This window comes from Mesoplodon mirus (genome assembly GCF_964341445.2).
Source record: "Mesoplodon mirus genome assembly, chromosome: 2".
In the NCBI taxonomy this organism is placed as follows: domain Eukaryota; kingdom Metazoa; phylum Chordata; class Mammalia; order Artiodactyla; family Ziphiidae; genus Mesoplodon; species Mesoplodon mirus.
Genome location: NC_138977.1, coordinates 115,755,849 through 115,775,940, shown reverse-complemented (window position 1 = coordinate 115,775,940; position 20,092 = coordinate 115,755,849). Strand labels below are relative to the sequence as shown.

General features: G+C 40.3%; 1 protein-coding gene across 6 annotated transcripts in view; it reads left to right on the top strand.

Annotated features, from left to right (window-relative positions):
• MTR (5-methyltetrahydrofolate-homocysteine methyltransferase) overlaps window positions 1-20,092 on the top strand; it is a gene marked incomplete at its 3' end in the record, with an annotated part of 129,412 nt that overhangs the window by 23,630 nt on the left and 85,690 nt on the right. For all 6 annotated transcript variants that reach the window (XM_082634966.1, XM_082634965.1, XM_082634967.1 and 3 more), the window contains exons 9-13: window positions 2,913-3,013; window positions 4,125-4,186; window positions 5,283-5,350; window positions 15,887-15,966; window positions 18,983-19,095. In XM_082634966.1, the coding sequence (XP_082491092.1) occupies window positions 2,913-3,013; window positions 4,125-4,186; window positions 5,283-5,350; window positions 15,887-15,966; window positions 18,983-19,095 (424 nt within the window). The remainder of the gene's footprint in view (window positions 1-2,912; window positions 3,014-4,124; window positions 4,187-5,282; window positions 5,351-15,886; window positions 15,967-18,982; window positions 19,096-20,092) is intronic.

Sequence of the window (20,092 nt, the reverse complement as noted above, 5' to 3'; positions counted from 1 at the left end):
AAAATTAACATGGCTTTTACATTCTAGTTTGAAACATCTCTCTATTTTTCTGATCAAAATGGTTTAAATTCTGTACCATGAGTGAGATGGGAGCTCCAAGAGTCTATACAGTTTCCTCCTGTGCCTTTTCCGTGCACGTTCTACTCCTGCCTGGAGGCCGTGCCTGCCCTGCAGGGTCACCCTGCCACGTGAGCCTTTCAGACCCATCTCTAGGGTCCTCTCCGGGGACCCTTCCCTCTCTTACCAGCCCAGGTCGATGTTCTTCTCAGAGCACTCTATTCACTGTTATTATAGCCTTGGCCATAAAAATAAGAGTCATAGACATTTATTGAGAGTTTGCTGTGTGCCAGGCTCGGTTCTAAGTGCTTTATGAGAGTTCTCTCTTTTAATTTTGGCAACAACACCTTGAGGTAGCTGCTCCTCTTCAGATCTTTTGCTTATTGTTTTAGTTGGGTGGTTTTCTTATTGTTGAGTTTGAGAAATTAAAGAAAATATTTTGGATACTGTATATGTGTTTTGCAAATATTTGTTGCTAATCCATGACTTGTCTTCTCATGCTCCTAACCATATCTTTCGCGGAGCAGAAGTTTGTAATTTTAGTGAAGTCCAGCTTATCATTTTTTTTTTCTTTCTTTCATGGATCCTACTTCTGGTGTTGTATCTAAAAACTCATCTCCAAACCCATGGACACCTAGATTTGTCTCCTGTGTAATCATTATATATATATTTATATCTTTAATAGTTTTGCAATTTGCAATTAGATCTGTGATCCACTTTGCGTTAATTTTTATGAAAGATATAAGATCTTTGTCTAGATTAATGTATTCAGATGTGAATGTCCAGTTGTTCCAGTACTGTTTGTTGAAAATACAATCCTTTCTCCATTGGATTGCCTTTGCTCGTTTGTCAAACATTAGTTGACTGTATTTGTGTGATTCTGTTCCTGGACTCTATTCAGCACCATTGATCTGTTTGTCTGTGCTCTCTCATCAATACAAGAGATTCCTTTAGCTTTTCAGTGAGTCTTGAAGTCGAGTAGTACCAGTCCTTTGACTTTGTTCTTCTCCTTCAAGAATTGTGTTAGCTATTCTGAGTTGTTTGCTTCATCATGTAAACTTTAGAATCAGTTTGTTGATATCCACAAAATAACTTGCTGGAATTTTGACTGGCGTTGTGTAAATGTATATAAAATTGGGAAGAATTGACATCTTAACTATATTAAGTCTTCTGTTGATGAACATTGGATAGATCTCCATTTATTTAGATCTGCCTTGATTTCTTTCATCAGAGTTTTGTAGTTATGCAGAAGTATTTCATTTGTTTTCGTGCCATTGTAAATAATGTGTTTCGTATTTCAAATTTCAATTGCTCATTGCTGGTATATAGGTAAACAGTTGACTTTTGTATATGAAGCTTGTGCTTTACAACCTTGGTTCTAAGAATTTTTTAGATGATTCTTTGGAACAGATAGTCTTATCTGTGAACAAAGACACATTTATTTCTTCCTTTCCAATCTGTATACCTTTTATTTTCCATCTTCTCCTATTGCCTCACCTAGGACTCCCAGCATGATGTTTAGCAGGAGGTGAAAGCGGGCATCCTTGTCTTGTTCCCGATCTTGCGGGGAAAGTTCTGTATCATTAAGTATGATGTTAGCTATAGGTTTTTTTTTTTTTTTTTTTTTTTTGGTAGTTGGGCCTCTCACTGTTGTGGCCTCTCCCGTTGCGGAGCACAGGCTCCGGACGCGCAGGCTCAGCGGCCATGGCTCACGGGCCTAGCAACTCCGCGGCATGTGGGATCTTCCCAGACCGGGGCACGAACCCGTACCCCCCTGCATTGGCAGGCGGACTCTCAACCACTGCGCCACCAGGGAAGCCCTATAGGTTTTTTATAGACGTTCTTTATCAAGTGGAGGAAGTTCCCCTCTATTCCTAGTTTACTAAGAGCTTTTATCAAGAATGGGAGTTGGGTATTTGTTTGTTAAATAAACTTTTTATTTTGGAATAATTTCAGATTTACAGAAAAGTTGCAAAGATAGTACAGAGAATTCCCATATGCTCTTCATCTAGTTTTTTCTAATGAGACATCTTGCATTAACTGTGGTACTTTTGTCGAAACTAAAAGTATATTACTATTAACTAAACTCCTGACTTTATTCTGGTTTCAGGTTTTTCCACTAATGTCCTTTTTCTGTTCCAGGATCTAATCTAGTATATCACATTGCACTTCGAAATCATAGTAAAAGAAAAAAAGTAAAATGTGAAAAAATAAAAGATGACAGTCCTGTCACTTCATAGTTAATTCTTGAATTCCTGAAGACTTCAGCAGCTCCCACTGAGTGTGATTTTGGAGGGGTTTTAGCAGCTCTGCTTTGATCTGTTTTATTTTAGTCTGCAGTAAGTTTCATTTGCAAAACAGAGAGCCTCTTGGTTACAAATTAATTTATAAGAGGACAAATTCTAAGTCCAAGGTCACATTGCAATTCAGTTGGAGTAAGGACTGAGTCTTGGTCTACAAGACCCCCGAAGTGGCTTCCATGTGCCATTAATGTTCCTGCTACCTCCAAGATTTTCCTTTTTCTTTCTCGTAAGTATTGCTTTCCAGTGTTCATTAGCAGCGGTAGTTTGCAGACATTTCTGTTTCATGGTATACCATTAACTAAACGGTGAACTTATTTAAGGAGTCACATCCATAGGCAGGATCTAATGTTGGAGACATGTGCAGAAATATTTAGTGTTGCAGGGAACTTCAGTGAGGTGGCTTTGACTGGAGCTGAATAAACGTGCTTTGAATCTGGAGACTTACTATCTGCTTGGTTTTAAATATACTCCTTTCTTTATCATAACTTTTTATGTGTATAAATATTTAGAATAAAAGAGGGTACTTCTAATACCTTCTTTTTGTTTTTCCAGCATTGGACTAAATTGTGCTCTGGGTGCAGCTGAAATGAGACCTTTTATTGAAACGATTGGAAAATGTACAACAGCCTATGTCCTCTGTTATCCCAACGCAGGTGTGTGTTTTCAAGGGAGTCACACATAGGAAAATGCAAATACACAAGACCTGGGTAGATAGGGTAACAGATCTGGATTAAAAGAGTTTGTATTGCAGGTCTTAGTATATAGTTGACTTTCAATAGGAATTTTCTAAATGAAGAGTATTTGGGTCTAGACCACTGTTTCCCTCTAGACTTGAAGGAACAGTTTGGCTCAGCCTGAAAGGGTCAGAAGTGGACAGAACTTGGGGGCATGAAGCCTAGTCATAACTTAACTGGCCAGAGCCTTGGAATTGGTGACAGTGCTCGCCATGTGGGCATGGCCAAAGAGATGAGTGCAAAGAACGTGAGAGAGAGAGCCCTCTTCTTTCTTCCACTGTATCGACAAAAGAGCCTGTTACTTTTCTCCTTTTTAAAAGTTAGGACTTAACGGTATATAAAAATTCCAAAGATAAATGTAGACAATTTTCAGACTATCCATTTAATATTGGTAATGCATCCTGGGTTAACCAGATTTCCTGGTGAATGTTTTTGAGCACCACTTAACTACTTGGGGCTAAAAATAATTTTCCAGCCTTCTTTCTCCAAATATATACATTTTAATGCGCAGTAAATTTTATTTCCCACCAGGAGTAAGATAACTGGAAGGGGATAATAAATAGAACAGGAAACTGGATAATTAGATGCTAAAGTCTTACATGGGAAAACTTACTTGAAAGGAGATGGGTTGTGTTTTGCTTGTTTTTAATTGCATGTTGTGTGCTCATTAGTTCAAAGCACGTGTGGTACTCCAACCCCTACCCCTAGGCGTCTAGGAGACAAAAATGAATTTCCTTTACAGAAAAGGGAGGGATGGGGTAGGGGAATTCTGTCTCATGTAGTAGTGATGCTTTTCTTTCAAATAGAAAAGAAATAATGGATGTTTATTTTCCTCTGTGATTTTATTTGTTGTTGTCTGGTATGGTGTCTCTGTACTTATTATGTTTAATGTTAAGAATTCTTACTTGTTTTTGCAAGTAATCACGATTTAATTATAAATATTTTTCTAACCTTTTAACCTAAAGCCTTTACAAATACTATGTCATTTGTTAAAGTAGTTTCCAGTAATGGCTGAAATATACTTTCTTAGGTCTTCCCAATACCTTCGGTGAATATGATGAAACTCCGCACGTGATGGCCATGCACTTAAAGGTCAAGAATCCTCTTTCACTTGATTTTTAAGAGATAGAGAAATGGAATTTTTGATTTAGAATATCTAGAAGTAGACTTTTCCCCTAAAGAAATCCCAGTGTATATATAAAAAATAAAAGCTTAAGATGAATTAAAATGATGGAGGCAGAGGGAGGGGCTCGCTGTCAGCATCCTTCTCCACGGTGGGTACTAGTGGCTATTGGGAAATTCTCAGAGAGGTCCAGCCCAAACTAACTGAAGCTCAGCTCTCCTCTGCAGCCCTCCCAGGTGGTCCCCTCCACCCCGCAGACTGCTGGGTGGAGTCTATGTCTCCTTGCTCCCCACTGTCACCTCCCCCATTCTCCTTCTCTCTCATACACCTCCCATCTTTGAATCCCAGGTCACGAAACCATACTACCCACGACCCCTCCTTATCACTAACCCCTGGGTCTCTTTTCCCTCATTCCTTGAATTTTTAGCTTCTGGCTTACCGACATTCTCTCCTAAACTATTTCTCACTTAATTCTTATGTTTTCAGTACCTTATGTAGATGCTCTTTTCAGTACTCTGACTTCTCACTTCCTTGACTTCCTCTCTCTCCGTTATCTTGTCCTTCTTTCAAACCAGCTGTGGTTAAACTCCAGCTTTCAAACCAACTGTGGTTAAACTCCAGACCTGCACTGTGCAATATGTGTAGCCACACATGTAGCCTCTACCACATGTGGTCATTGGAGCACTTGAAATGTGGCTGTTGTGACTGCAGAACTGAATTTTTAATTCTTTAAACATTTGAATTTATATTTAAAAACTGAATACGTATTATTGGAAAATGCATGACTTAGCTCACATTCATTCTGCTCAGCATATGGGTAAAAAAAAACTTTATTGTGATCAGATAGGCAAATATCTCATTGCATTTCATAATAACTGAACTGGTCTCTGCTTTTAACCTTATGTCTAAGGCTTATCAAAGCTTGATATCTAGAGTTAAGTATGTTTAGCTCTCTTTTAAATGGAAAATTAGTTATTCAGGAAATGCAGATTTTCTGCTGAATTGGTAGTGGTGAGCTTAGAATTCAGATGAACTCTCTGAAACTTTTTCTTTTCCTAATTGCAGGATTTTGCTATGGACGGCTTGGTCAATATAGTTGGCGGGTGCTGTGGTACGACACCAGATCATATCAGGTGATAATCCCTTCTAAGTATTTTACCTTTTGTTATGGGATGAATTGTGTCCCCAAAATTCATAGTTTGAAGCCCTAATCCCCAGTTCCTCTGAATGTGCCTGTACTTAGAGGTAGGGCCTTTAAGGAGGTAATTAAGGTAAAATGAGGTCATATGAATGGATCCTGATCCAATGTGACTGGTGAGGATACAGACACACACAGGAAGGGGGCCATGTGAGGACCCAGGGAGAAGATAGCCAGCTACAAACCAAAGAGAGGCCTAAGAGGAAAGCGGTCCTACTGACAGCTTTACCTGAGACTTCTAGCCTCCAGAACTTGAAGAAAAAAATTTTGCTGTTTAAACTACCTAGTCTGTGGTATTTCGTTATGGCAGCCCTAGCAAACTAAGATTCTTTATATTATGAAAAATTCCAAAAATTAAAGTAGAAAAATAATAAAATGAACCCCCATGCACCTATCGCATAGTTTCCATAATTTTCAGTATTTTGCTATTTTTATTTTATTTATTCTCCAACTTTTTTTCCCTTAGACTATTGTAAAGCAAATCCTACATATCTTTTTTCTTTTTTTTTTAAATTAATTTTTATTGGAGTGTAGTTGCATTACAATGTTGTGTTAGTTTCTGCTGTACAGCAAAGTAAATCAGCTATACGTATACATATATCCCCTCTTTTTTGGATTTCTTTCCCATTTAGGTCACCACTGAGCATTGAGTAGAGTTCCCTGTGCTATATAATATGTTCACATCAGTTATCTATTTTATACATAGTATCAATAGTGCATATATGTCAATCCCAATCTCCCAATTCATCCCACCTCCCCTTCCCCCTTGGTATCCGTATGTTTGTTCTCTATGTTTGTGTCTCTATTTCTGCTTTGCAAATAAGATCATCTATACCATTTTTCTAAATTCCACATATATGCATTAATATACGATATTTGTTTTTCTCTTTCTGACTTACTTCACTCTGTATGACAGTCCCTAGGTCCATCTGTGTCTCTGCAAATGACCCAATTTCGTTTCTTTTTATGGCTGAGTAATATTCCATGGTATATATGTACCACATCTTCTTTATCCATTCTTCTGTTGTTGGACATTTAGGTTGCTTCCATGTCCTGACTATTGTAAATAGAGCTGCAATGAACATTGTGGTACGTGACTTTTTTTTTTTTTTTTTTTTGCGGTACGCGGGCCTCTCACTGCTGTGGCCTCTCCTGCTGCAGAACACAGGCTCCGGACTCGCAGGCTCAGCAGCCAGGGCTCACGGGCCCAGCCGCTCCACGGCACGTGGGATCCTCCCGGTCTGGGGCACGAACCCGTGTCCCCTGCATTGGCAGGCGGACTGTCAACCACTGCGTCACCAGGGAAGCCCCCGGTGACTCTTTTTGAATAATGGTTTTCTCAGGGTATATGCCCAGTAGTGGGATTGCTGGGTCGTATGGTAATTCCATTTTTAAGGACCTTCCATACTGTTTTCCATAGTGGCTGTATCAATTTACATTCCCACCAACAGTGTAAGAGGGTCCCCTTTTCTCCACACCCTCTCCAGCATTTGTTGTTTGTAGATTTTTTGATGATGGCCATTCTGACTGGTGTGAGGTGATACCTCATTGTAGTTTTGAAGCAAATCCTAGATATCCTAACACTCTACCCTTAAATACCTGAATAATATTCCAGTGCTCAAGGAGGGACAGCTGATATTTCTTTTGGGCAAATACGTGCCTCCACTAGATGCTCTCATGAAAGGAAAAGACAATAAGCAACAAGCACCTTGAGGTCAGGAGGAGCGTCTTCACCTCGCCTGACACAGTCACTGCTTAACCCACATTGTAGAGTGAGGGCATGAAGGAAGGGGGTGGGAGACAAGGGCATGGCGAAGGGTGTGTTTAAGTCCCTGCAGTTTCATGGTTTATAAGAAGATTGGAATTGAGTGGAATAAAACACAGTTGAGGACTGTTTGTATTTGTTTTTTTCCCTAGAGTGACTGATGATCATATTTTGAGCCAATCATCTTACTGTTCTTCGTCGGCTTTTATGCCTATAATACGTTCACTGTACTGAACTGCCTAATGTTGCACTGATTTTGTTGACTTCCATGATAGGCTCTATGAAGAGTCTCTATAATTTTTTAAACATCTTTTAAATAATATCTGAAAGTTATCAGTAGTTGAGGATAGCTTATCTTTGAATCTCTTTTTGTTTTTAAGATTATCTCCTCCTTTATAAAAAGTTTTTTTTTAACATCTTTATTGGAGTATAATTGCTTTACAATGGTGTGTTAGTTTCTGCTTTATAACAAAGTGAATCAGTTATACATATACATATGTTCCCATATCTCTTCCCTCTTGCGTCTCCCTCCTTCCCACCCTCCCTATCCCACCCTTCTAGGTGGCCACAAACCACCGAGCTGATCTCCCTGTGCTATGCGGCTGCTTCCCACTAGCTATCTGTTTTACGTTTGGTAGTGTATATATGTCCATGCCACTCTCTCACTTTGTCACAGCTTACCCTTCCCCCTCCCCATATCCTCAAGTCCATTCTCTAGTAGGTCTGTGTCTTTATTCCCGCCTTACCCCTAGGTTCTTCATGACCTTTTTTTTTTTTCCCTTAGATTCCATATATATGTGTTAGCATACAGTATTTGTTTTTCTCTTTCTGACTTACTTTACTCTGTATGACAGACTCTAGGTCTATCTACCTCACTACAAATGCTCAGCATCATTAATCGTTAGAGAAATGCAAATCAAAACTACAATGAGATATCATCTCACACCGGTCAGAATGGCCATCATCAAAAAATCTAGAAACAGAGGACTTGCGGGCAAGATGGCGGAAGAGTAAGACGCGGAGATCACCTTCCTCCCCACGGATACACCAGAAATACAGCTACACGTGGAACAACTCCTACAGAACACCTACTGAACGCTGGCAGAAGACCCCAGACCTCCCAAAAGGCAAGAAACCCCCCACATACCTGGGTAGAGCAAAGCGGAGAGATCCCCACACAGAGGATCAGTGCCGAGCGGCACTCACCAGCCCGAGAGGCTTGTCTGCTCGCCCGCCGGGGCGCGCAGCGCTGGAAGCTGAGGCTCGGGCTTCGGTCAGATCGCAGGGAGAGGACTGGGGCTGGCGGTGAGAAATCAGCCTGAAGGGGGCTAATGTGCCACAGCTAGCCGGGAGGGAGTCCAGGAAAACTCTGGAGCTGCCGAAGAGGCAAGAGACTTTTTCTTCCCTCTTGGTTTCCTGGTGCGCGAGGAGAGGGGATTAAGAGCGCTGCTTAAAGGGGCTCCACAGACGGGCGCGAGTCGCGACTGAAAGCGCGGAGCCCAGAGACGGGCGTGGGACGCCGGGGCTGCTGCTGCCGCCGCCAAGAAGCCTGTGTGCGAGCGCAGGTCACTGCCCACACCACCCTTCCGGGAGCCTGTGCAGCCCGCCACTGCCGGGGTCCCGGGATCCAGGGGCGGCTTCCCTGGGAAAACGCACGGCGCGCCTCGGGCTGGTGCAACGTCACGCCGACCTTTGCCGCTGAAGGCTCGCCCCGCACTCCGTGCCCCTCCCTCCCGCCTGGCCTGAGTGAGCCAGAGTCCCCGAAGAGGCTGCTCCTTTAACCCTGTCCTGCCTGAGCGAAGAACAGACGCCCTCCGGCGACCTACACGCAGAGGAGGGGCCAAATCCAAAGCTGAGACCCAGGAGCTGTGAGAACAAAGAAGAGAAAGGGAAACCTCTCCCAGCAGCCTCAGAAGCAGCGGATTAAAGCTCCACAATCAACTTGATGTACCCTGCATCTGTGGAATACATGAATAGACAACACATCATCCCAAATTGAGGAGCCCGGAGTCAGTGCTGTGCCTCTGGGGTGGGAGAGCCAACTTCAGGACACTGGTCCACAAGAGACCTCCCAGCTCTACATAATATCAAACGGCAAAAATCTTCCAGAGATCTCCATCTCAACACCAGCACCCAGCTTCACTCAACGACCAGCAAGCTACAGTGCTGGACACCCTAAGCCAAACAACTAGCAAGACAGGAACACAACGCCACCCATTAGCAGAGAGGTGGCCTAAACTCATAAAAAGTCTGCAGACACCCCAAAACACACCACCAGACGTGGACCTGTCCACCAGAAAGACAAGATCCAGCCTCATCCACCAGAACACAGGCACTAGTCCCCTCCACCAGGAAGCCTACACAATCCACTAAACCAACCTTAGCCACTGGGGACAGACACCAAAAACAACGGGAACTACGAACCTGCAGCCTGCAAAAAGGAGACCCCAAACACAGTAACATAAGCAAAATGAGAAGACAGAAAAACACACAGCAGGAGAAGGAGCAAGATAAAAACCCACCAGATCTAACAAATGAAGAGGTAATAGGCAGTCTACCTGAAAAAGAATTCAGAATAATGATGGTAAAGATGATCCAAGATTCTATTTCCCAGATCCAAAATCTTGGAAATAGAATAGACAAAATGCAAGAAACAGTTAACAAGGACCTAGAAGAACTAAAGATGAATCAAGCATTGATTAAAAACACAATACATGAAATAAAAAATACTCTAGATGGGATCAATAGCAGAATAACTGAGGCAGAAGAACGGATAAGTGAGGTGGAAGATAAAATAGTGGAAATAACTGATGCAGAGCAAAATAAAGAAAAAAGAATGAAAAGAACAGAGGACAGCCTCAGAGACCTCTGGGACAACATTAAACGCACCAACATTCGAATTATAGGGGTTCCAGAAGAAGAAGAGAAAAAGAAAGGGACTGAGAAAATATTTGAAGAGATTATAGTTGAAAACTTGCCTAATATGGGAAAGGAAATAGTTAATCAAGTCCAGGAGGCACAGAGAGTCCCATACAGAATAAATCCAAGGAGAAATACACCAAGACACATATTAATCAAACTGTCAAAAATTAAACACAAAGAAATCATATTAAAAGCAGCAAGGCAAAAACAACAAATAACACACAAGGGAATCCCCATCAGGATAACAGCTGATCTCTCAGCAGAAACTCTACAAGCCAGAAGGGAGTGGCAGGACATAATTAAAGTGATGAAGGAGAAAAACCTGCAACCAAGATTACTCTACCCAGCAAGGATCTCATTCAGATTTGATGGAGAAATTAAAACCTTTACAGACAAGCAAAAGCTGAGAGAGTTCAGCACCACCAAACCAGCTTTACAACAAATGCTAAAGGAACTTCTTTAGGCAAGAAACACAACAGAAGTAAAAGACCTACAATAACGAACCCAAAACAATTAAGAAAATGGGAACAGGAACATACATATCAATAATTACCTTAAATGTAAATGGACTAAATGCTCCCACCAAAAGACACAGATTGGCTGAATGGATACAAAAACAAGACCCATATATATGCTGTCTACAAGAGACCCACTTCAGACCTAGAGACACATACAGACTGAAAGTAAAGGGATGGAAAAAGATATTCCATGCAAATGGAAACCAAAAGAAAGCTGGAGTAGCAATTCTCATATCAGACAAAATAGACTTTAAAATAAAGACTACTAGAAGAGACAAAGAAGGACACTACATAATGATCAAGGGATCAATCCAAGAAGAAGATATAACAATTGTAAATATTTATGCACCCAACATAGGAGCACCTCAATACATAAGGCAAATACTAACAGCCATAAAAGGAGAAATCGACAGTAACACACTCATAGTAGGGGACTTTAACACCCCACTTTCACCAATGGACAGATCATCCAAAATGAAAATAAATAAGGAAACACAAGCTTTAAATGATACATTAAACAAGATGGACTTAATTGATATTTATAGGACATTCCATCCAAAAACAACAGAATACACATTTTTCTCAAGTGCTCATGGAACATTCTCCAGGATAGATCATATCTTGGGTCACAAATCAAGCCTTGGTAAATTTAAGAAAATTGAAATTGTATCAAGTATCTTTTCCGACCACAATGCTATGAGACTAGATATCAATTACAGGAAAAGATCTGTAAAAAATACAAACACATGGAGGCTAAACAATACACTACTTAATAACGAAGTGATCACTGAAGAAATCAAAGAGGAAATTAAAAAATACCTAGAAACAAATGACAATGGAGACACGACGACCCAAAACCTATGGGATGCAGCAAAAGCAGTTCTAAGAGGGAAGTTTATAGCAATACAATCCCACCTTAAGAAACAGGAAACATCTCGAATAAACAACCTAACCTTGCACCTAAAGCAATTAGAGAAAGAAGAACAAAAACATCCCAAAGTTAGCAGAAGGAAAGAAATCATAAAAATCCGATCAGAAATAAATGAAAAAGAAATGAAGGAAACGATAGCAAAGATCAATAAAACTAAAAGCTGGTTCTTTGAGAAGATAAACAAAATTGATAAACCATTAGCCAGACTCATCAAGAAAAAAAGGGAGAAGACTCAAATCAATAGAATTAGAAATGAAAAAGGAGAAGTAACAACTGACACTGCAGAAATACAAAAGATCATGAGAGATTACTATAAGCAACTCTATGCCAATAAAATGGACAACCTGGAGGAAATGGACAAATTCTTAGAAATGCACAACCTGCCAAGACTGAATCAGGAAGAAATAGAAAATATGAACAGACCAATCACAAGCACTGAAATTGAAACTGTGATAAAAAATCTTCCAACAAACAAAAGCCCAGGACCAGATGGCTTCACAGGCGAATTCTATCAGGCATTTAGAGAAGAGCTAACACCTATCCTTCTGAAACTCTTCCAAAATATAGCAGAGGGAGGAACACTCCCAAACTCATTCTACGAGGCCACCATCACCTTGATACCAAAACCAGACAAGGATGTCACAAAGAAAGAAAACTACAGGCCAATATCACTGATGAACATAGATGCAAAAATCCTCAACAAAATACTAGCAAACAGAATCCAACAGCACATTAAAAGGATCATACACCATGATCAAGTGGGGTTTATTCCAGGAATGCAAGGATTCTTCAATATACGCAAATCAATCAACGTGATACACCATATTAACAAATTGAAGGAGAAAAACCATATGATCATCTCAATAGATGCAGAGAAAGCTTTCGACAAAATTCAACACCCATTTATGATAAAAACCCTGCAGAAAGTAGGCATAGAGGGAACTTTCCTCAACATAATAAAGGCCGTACATGACAAACCCACAGCCAGCATTGTCCTCAATGGTGAAAAACTGAAACCATTTCCACTAAGATCAGGAACAAGACAAGGTTGCCCACTCTCACCACTCTTATTCAACCTAGTTTTGGAAGTTTTAGCCACAGCAATCAGAGAAGAAAAGGAAATAAAAGGAATCCAAATTGGAAAAGAAGAAGTAAAGCTGTCACTGTTTGCAGATGACATGATACTATACATAGAGAATCCTAAAGATGCTACCAGAAAACTACTAGAGTTAATCAATGAATTTGGTCAAGTTGCAGGATACAAAATTAATGCACAGAAATCTCTGGCATTCCTATATACTAATGATGAAAAATCTGAAAGTGAAATCAAGGAAACACTCCCATTTACCATTGCAACAAAAAGAATAAAATATCTAGGAATAAACCTACCTAAGGAGACAAAAGACCTGTATGCAGAAAATTATATGACACTGATGAAAGAAATTAAAGATGATACAAATAGATGGAGAGATGTACCATGTTCTTGGATTGGAAGAACCAACATTGTGAAAATGACTCTACTACCCAAAGCAATCTACAGATTCAATGCAATCCCTATCAAACTCCCACTGGCATTTTTCACAGAACTAGAACAAAAAATTTCACAATTTGTATGGAAACACAAAAGACCCCGAATAGCCAAAGCAATCTTGAGAACGAAAAATGGAGCTGGAGGAATCAGGCTCCCTGACTTCAGACTATACTACAAAGCTACAGTAATCAAGACAGTATGGTACTGGCACAAAAACAGAAAGATAGATCAATGGAACAGGATAGAAAGCCCAGAGTTAAACCCACGGACATATGGTCACCTTATCTTTGATAAAGGAGGCAGGAATGTACAGTGGAGAAAGGACAGTCTCTTCAATAAGTGGTGCTGGGAAAACTGGATAGGGACATGTAAAAGTATGAGATTAGATCACTCCCTAACACCATACACAAAAATAAGCTCAAAATGGATTAAAGACCTAAATGTAAGGCCAGACACTATCAAACTCTTAGAGGAAAACATAGGCAGAACACTCTATGACATAAATCACAGCAAGATCCTTTTGGACCCACCTCCTAGAGAAATGGAAATAAAGACAAAAATAAACACATGGGACCTAATGAAACTTAAAAGCTTTTGCACAGCAAAGGAAACCATAAACAAGACCAAAAGACAACCCTCAGAATGGGAGAAAATATTTGCCAATGAAGCAACTGACAAAGGATTAATCTCCAAAATTTATAAGCAGCTCATGCAGCTCAATAACAAATAAACAAACAACCCAATCCAAAAATGGGCAGAAGACCTAAATAGACATTTCTCCACAGAAGATATACAGACTGCCAACAAACACATGAAAGGATGCTCAACATCTTTACTCATTAGAGAAATGCAAATCAAAACTACAATGAGATATCATCTCACACCAGTCAGAATGGCCATCATCAAAAAATCTAGAAACAATAAATGCTGGAGAGGGTGTGGAAAAAAGGGAACACTCTTGCACTGCTGGTGGGAATGTGAATTGGTACAGCCGCTATGGAGAACGGTATGGAGGTTCCTTAAAAAACTACAAATAGAACTACCGTATGACCCAGCAATCCCACTACTGGGCATATACCCTGAGAAAACCATAATTCAAAAAGAGACATGCACCAAAATGTTCATAGCAGCCCTATTTACAATAGCCCGGAGATGGAAACAACCTAAGTGTCCATCATTGGATGAATGGATAAAGAAGATGTGGCACATATATACAATGGAATATTACTCAGCCATAAAAAGAAATGAAATTGAGCTATTTGTAATGAGGTGGATAGACCTAGAGTCTGTCATACAGAGTGAAGTAAGTCAGAAAGAGAAAGACAAATACCATATGCTAACACATATATATGGAATTTAAGAAAAAAAAATGTCATGAAGAACCTAGGGGTAAGACAGGAATAAAGACACAGACCTACTAGAGAATGGACTTGAGGATATGGGGAGGGGGAAGGGTAAGCTGTGACAAAGTGAAAGAGCGGCATGGACATATAAACACTACCAAACGTGAGGTAGATAGCTAGTGGGAAGCAGCCGCAGAGCACAGGGAGATCAGCTCGGTGCTTTGTGACCGCCTGGAGGGGTGGGATAGGGAGGGTGGGAGGGAGACGCAAAAGGGATGGGATATGGAAACATATGTATATGTATAACTGATTAAATTTGTTATAAGGCAAAAAATTTAAAAAAAAATTAAAAAAAAAATCTAGAAACAATAAATGCTGGAGAGGGTGTGGAGAAAAGGGAACACTCTTGCACTGTTGGTGGGAATGTAAATTGATACAGCCACTATGGAGAACAGTATGGAGGTTCCTTAAAAAACTAAAAATAGAACTACCATACGACCCAGCAGTCCCACTACTGGGCATATACCCTGAGAAAACCATAATTCAAAAAGAGTCAAGTACCAAAATGTTTATTGCAGCTCTATTTACAATAGCCAGGAGATGGAAACAACCTAAGTGTCCATCATTGGATGAATGGATAAAGAAGATGTGGCACATATATACAATGGAATATTACTCAGCCATAAAAAGAAACGAAATTGAGATATTTGTAAAAGAGTTGTTTTAAAAATACCTCTGTGTGTGTGGGTTTGTGTGTGTATGTCTATCTCTGCATATATATTTGCTGCTTTTACTTTGCCATTCACATACTCATTTCGGGGGCAGTAGAGTGAGCAGTTCATACTGGTCCTGATAAATTGAGTAGAGCAGCCAGATTTTTCCAGGCTGATCAGAAGACATATTTCATCGAAGCTGATAAGGTTCAAAAGAGTATGAATAATTAAAACAAATTTTTAGGAGTAATTATTTTGGAGTTTCAGTGACGTATTACTCTTTACCCTCCCTACCATATATGTGTGCCTGAAAAAAACAGACCTAAAGGATTTAATTTCCTTCACTCCTGGCACCTCCTCTCCTATTTGCTCTTCCTTCTCAACAGTGAAGCCATTTTTTCTTTTAAATTACCATGTGGATTTGATGGAGTTAAGGATATCTTCAGGTTTGGGAAGGGGTGGAGGAGATTTGCTGTTAGCATTTGTGCAAACCATCACGTCTGTAGGTTCACATCTGTGAGCACAGAACCTGGTACAATCAGTGCACAGCAACGGGGCAGATACAGAAATGTTAAAGATTGTAGATTCATTTTCTGCATTACTGAGAAAACTGAAAAGCACAGTTGCTGCTTCACATTTGGAACTAGGTATATAATTATATTAAACAGACTTAATTTCATAGGTGGAAATTAGTTTAATTGAATTTTGTTTGGATTTAATGGATATCGTGTTTTGTCTTTTAACTCAGAGAAATTGCTGAAGCTGTGAAAAACTATAAGCCTAGAGTTCCACCTGCCACTGTTTTGGAAGGGCATATGCTACTGTCTGGTAAGTCGTAAAGACATGATTTTTTATGATTTCAGAAATCGTTTGTAGATCGTTATTATGTTTAGTCTGTGTGGTAGTGATATTTCTGCCAAAGAACTTGTTCATTAGGTCAAAGAAGTGTACATATTTTTCTTGGTACTTAAATGAATTCTAGTAAAGGACGCTTCGGTTTTTTTTAGGGGTGAGAGCGGGAAGATACTGACTTCAGGGAAATGTGAATGAAAGCACAGGTAGTGGCCTTGGTCAGACTTATTGTGCACTGCTTTGAAAACGTACATAGGCCACAGCCTAACACTTTTAATCATCAGATTTGCTGCTAAAAATCTAGCCCAGGCTTAAGGTTTTTTAGTGATGGTAGCCTCTTCCTAGAAAATTTTGTTTGCTTCTATAACATTATTGTCATGTTCTTATGTTGGCTGTGTGTTTAGGCTTTACAAAGAGTTGTTATATTTATTGTTCTGTTTTGTTCTCAACAACCCTGTGGAGTAGGCAGCTTCCCTTTTTCAGAATGAGTTCTGATATTCACAAAAGGAACATTAGTAAAATAGGTTATCATGCCAACTATTAGAAAAATAACTTTAAATTTTATATTTTTCCCATAATACTTTAATGATGTATTCTTAGATAGTATCTTTAAGCAAAAAAAAAAAAAGTGTATACAGATTTTGAGAGAACCTGCAAATAGCACACATGAGGAATTATGCACCCTAATAATGGAGAATTTAACATTTCTCTAAATTGATGTATTTTTGTTCCATATGTTCTCCTAAGAAAAATGAAATAAAATGACAGTGAAATAAAATAAAAGTGACAGCAAAAGTAATACCCACTTTTCTCACTCAGAACATATTGTATAGAATTACTCCCAGTGAGTGAAAATAAAGTTGGGTTAGAAATATGCCTCTTCAGGCTACCCTTTTTTTCCTTTTATATTCCAGAAGATGGGATGAGATTAGAGGAAGAGGGATTTGTGATTTATGACACACTCCCTACCCTGAAAAAGTGGCTTTTGTCAAAGGAAGGTGTGGTAGGATAGTTTCTTTCAACCTTAGATCTTAAAGCTATTAATTGACTTCAGCCAAGGACTAAGTTGAAATTGTTAGCCTTTGCCAAAATCGAAACATGAAAGAACCATTTAGTTATGATTTTTAAAGAGTTTATGTGTAAGAATGAAGAAATTCTTTCTTCTGATTTGAATTTCATGTGCTATTTCTAAATTGTTTTAAAAATCACCTTCAATCAGATTTTAAAAGAATGGCACCAAATACACTCTTTTTAATTGTTCTTTCATAAATTGCAGACTTGAGAACAATGTAATTTTTTTTAACTTATTTATTTTTTAATTTTTGGCTGTGCTGGGTCTTCGTTGCTGTGCTCAGGCTTTCTGTCGTTGCAGAGAGTGGGGACTACTTTTCGTTGCAGTGCAGTGGCTTCTCTTGCTGTGGAGCACGGGCTCTAGGTGCACGGGCTTCAGTAGTTGCACCACATGGGCTCAGTGGCTCGCGGGCTCCAGAGCGCAGGCTCAGTAGTTGCGGTGCACGGGCTTAATTGCTCCGCAGCATGTGGGATCTTCCTGGACCAGAGCTTGAACCCATGTCCCCTGCATTGACAGGCGGATTCTTAACCACTGCGCCACCAGGGAAGTCTGAGAACAATGCAGTTTTTGTGTCAGATACTTCACATTCATAATAGATCAGAAATGCTTTGTGTGAAATGCTTTTAGGGCAACACCACAGGTTCTCTTCGGCATTTAAATGCTGGCAGCCCTGCTTGTCTGCCCTGGGAACCCCAGGGTCTGACTAAGGGTCGACATGGAGGGGAGGGGCTGTGAGGATGTTACCAATGGGAAAGGAAATCACAGCCCAAACTGGGAAGTGATAGTCTTCCCAGTCGGGGAACAGAAGACCTGGAATAGTTTTGTAGTTACCTATATTCATTATTTTCCTCTCCCTCATGTCTGTTTCTTCCTCAACCAATGCTTTGGGAAAGGACTCAAAAGCCATTTCCTTTTATTAACAAGAACAGCTATGATTGCTGGTGCTAATTTTATAAGCTTGATAATGCTTATCAATGTTACCTAGTCTCATTTTTACAGTAACATTGTGAGGCTGATACTTCTGCTGTCTCTATTTTAGAAGCTCAGAGGCTCTGAGAGAAGTGCCCCAGAGTGTTCACTGAGTCGGCTGTGCAGGGCTCAGACCCTAAGGCTGGCTTCCCGAGAGCCTGCTTGTAACCATCTAGCAAGACTTCTGCTCCTAATACTGTAGATACAATGAGTAGAACAAAACCAGTTAAAGGCCTTTTCCTGTAGTGGTACTTTATGGTGCATGCTGCTTTTTTACCTCAGTGTAATGTGTCCACATTAATCATCTGATATTTGCCCCTAAATCAGCCTGTAACAGTGGAGATGATCTTGTCCCTTTGCAAATAAGGAAGGAGGAGCAGAAAGCCCAGGTGGCTTGCCCAGAGTCAGCCATCTCCCAGGGCTCAGCCCAGGTCCTTCCTCGTGACCCTGTTAGTCCTTGCTGGTTACTGGTTCTTGGCCTCTGGATCAAAGAGATGAGATAAAGCTCTAAACACACTGTTGGTGGGATTAAGAACGCTTGCTCCATCAGGCTTCAAGCCAATGTCTGAATGGACAGCTGTGGAGCAGTCCTTTAGATTCTAACTTCATGGTTTTTGCCCCAGGCTCTTGGTTACATAAGAATATGATGATAATTTTTCCTTGTTTCTCAGAGCTGATATGATTCAGCTCTTGAGAGAAATTTGCAATTTAAAACCCTGAAATATTTCTTCTTTTGAGAGTTCTGGTTATAAACATAGAGCCTTTTGTTGTGTTTAAATATCCCTAGAGGGGGATGGCCATGACCCTTTTCCCACATTGGGTCTCCTTAGCTAGTCAGACGGGCTGTGGCACAGAAACTTCTTTTCTTTCTCATGAAAACATTTATTTTCTCTCTGTCTCATGTCGTTACACGCATTTTCAGAAAATTTTCAAAATGCTTCTCCTTTCAAGGTCTAGAGCCCTTCAGGATCGGCCCGTACACCAACTTTGTTAACATTGGAGAGCGCTGTAATGTTGCAGGATCCAGGAAGTTTGCTAAACTCATCATGACAGGAAATTATGAAGTGAGTATCTAAATAAGACCCTCGAGGCATCTGCCAGGTTTTTGGCTAAGACAGCGCGCAAGTGAAACAGCTCTGCCTTTGATAATCATTAGCAGAGCTGCTGGGAAGTGTGAGGACGGTAGTGTGTTTGTAGCTGGCAGAGCTGGTGGGAGGATGAGGCTTCGAAAAGTCATAGCTGCCCTTGTCAATATTTTTCAAAAAAATTCATCCAGGGTATGAAGTGGGATGAGATGGGAGGCACCCAGGTTCTAGCTATTTCTGTTAATTGTGAAATACATTTAAAAATTTGAGGATACTCTTCATTTTGGCTTCTCACAAACCTTTCCAAGAAAAGGGAAAGCCAAGACAATTCCTATTCATTTCCTCATGACCATACCAGCCACTGACTAATGTGGTATTATTGATTCTGTTCACTGTAAAATAAGCTAAACAAACACAAAACTTGCAAGGTAGTTTCACCATAGGATTCTTAAACTCAGTCACTCTAAGGATGAGCAAAATTTAATCCAAGTAGAGCCCACTCAAAATCTGGACAAATTTTTTTTTCTTATGCAAATACAAAGGTAGAAATGGAGGAACCTGATCTGAGCTTTAATGATAGCCTTTGCAACCTTTAGGAAATAGATCTTCCAGCAACCAGTATCGAAGCAGACTTAGTTCTAATCACAAAGAAAGGGCTCATTTATCGTCCTTTATGGACTTGTTAGTGACTGCTCCGTGGCATCCCTCAGTGACCTCCTCTGCAGGTAGGTCAGTAGGGCCTGGTTACCTGGTTCCTGACAGTTCCCGTCAGTCCTGTTCTCTTTGTTCTCGCTGCTGCCTGGCCAGCACGTGCTGCTGCCATGGTCCTCCCCAGTTCAGAAGCTTTCACGGGGTGGCTTTTTTTGCATGTGGGATAAAACTCAAACTCCTTTAGACCATCATCCACATAGACACCAAACTGCCTTCCATCCTGGTCTGTCATCTGAACATTCCAGGAGGCTTGCTTCTGCCTCCA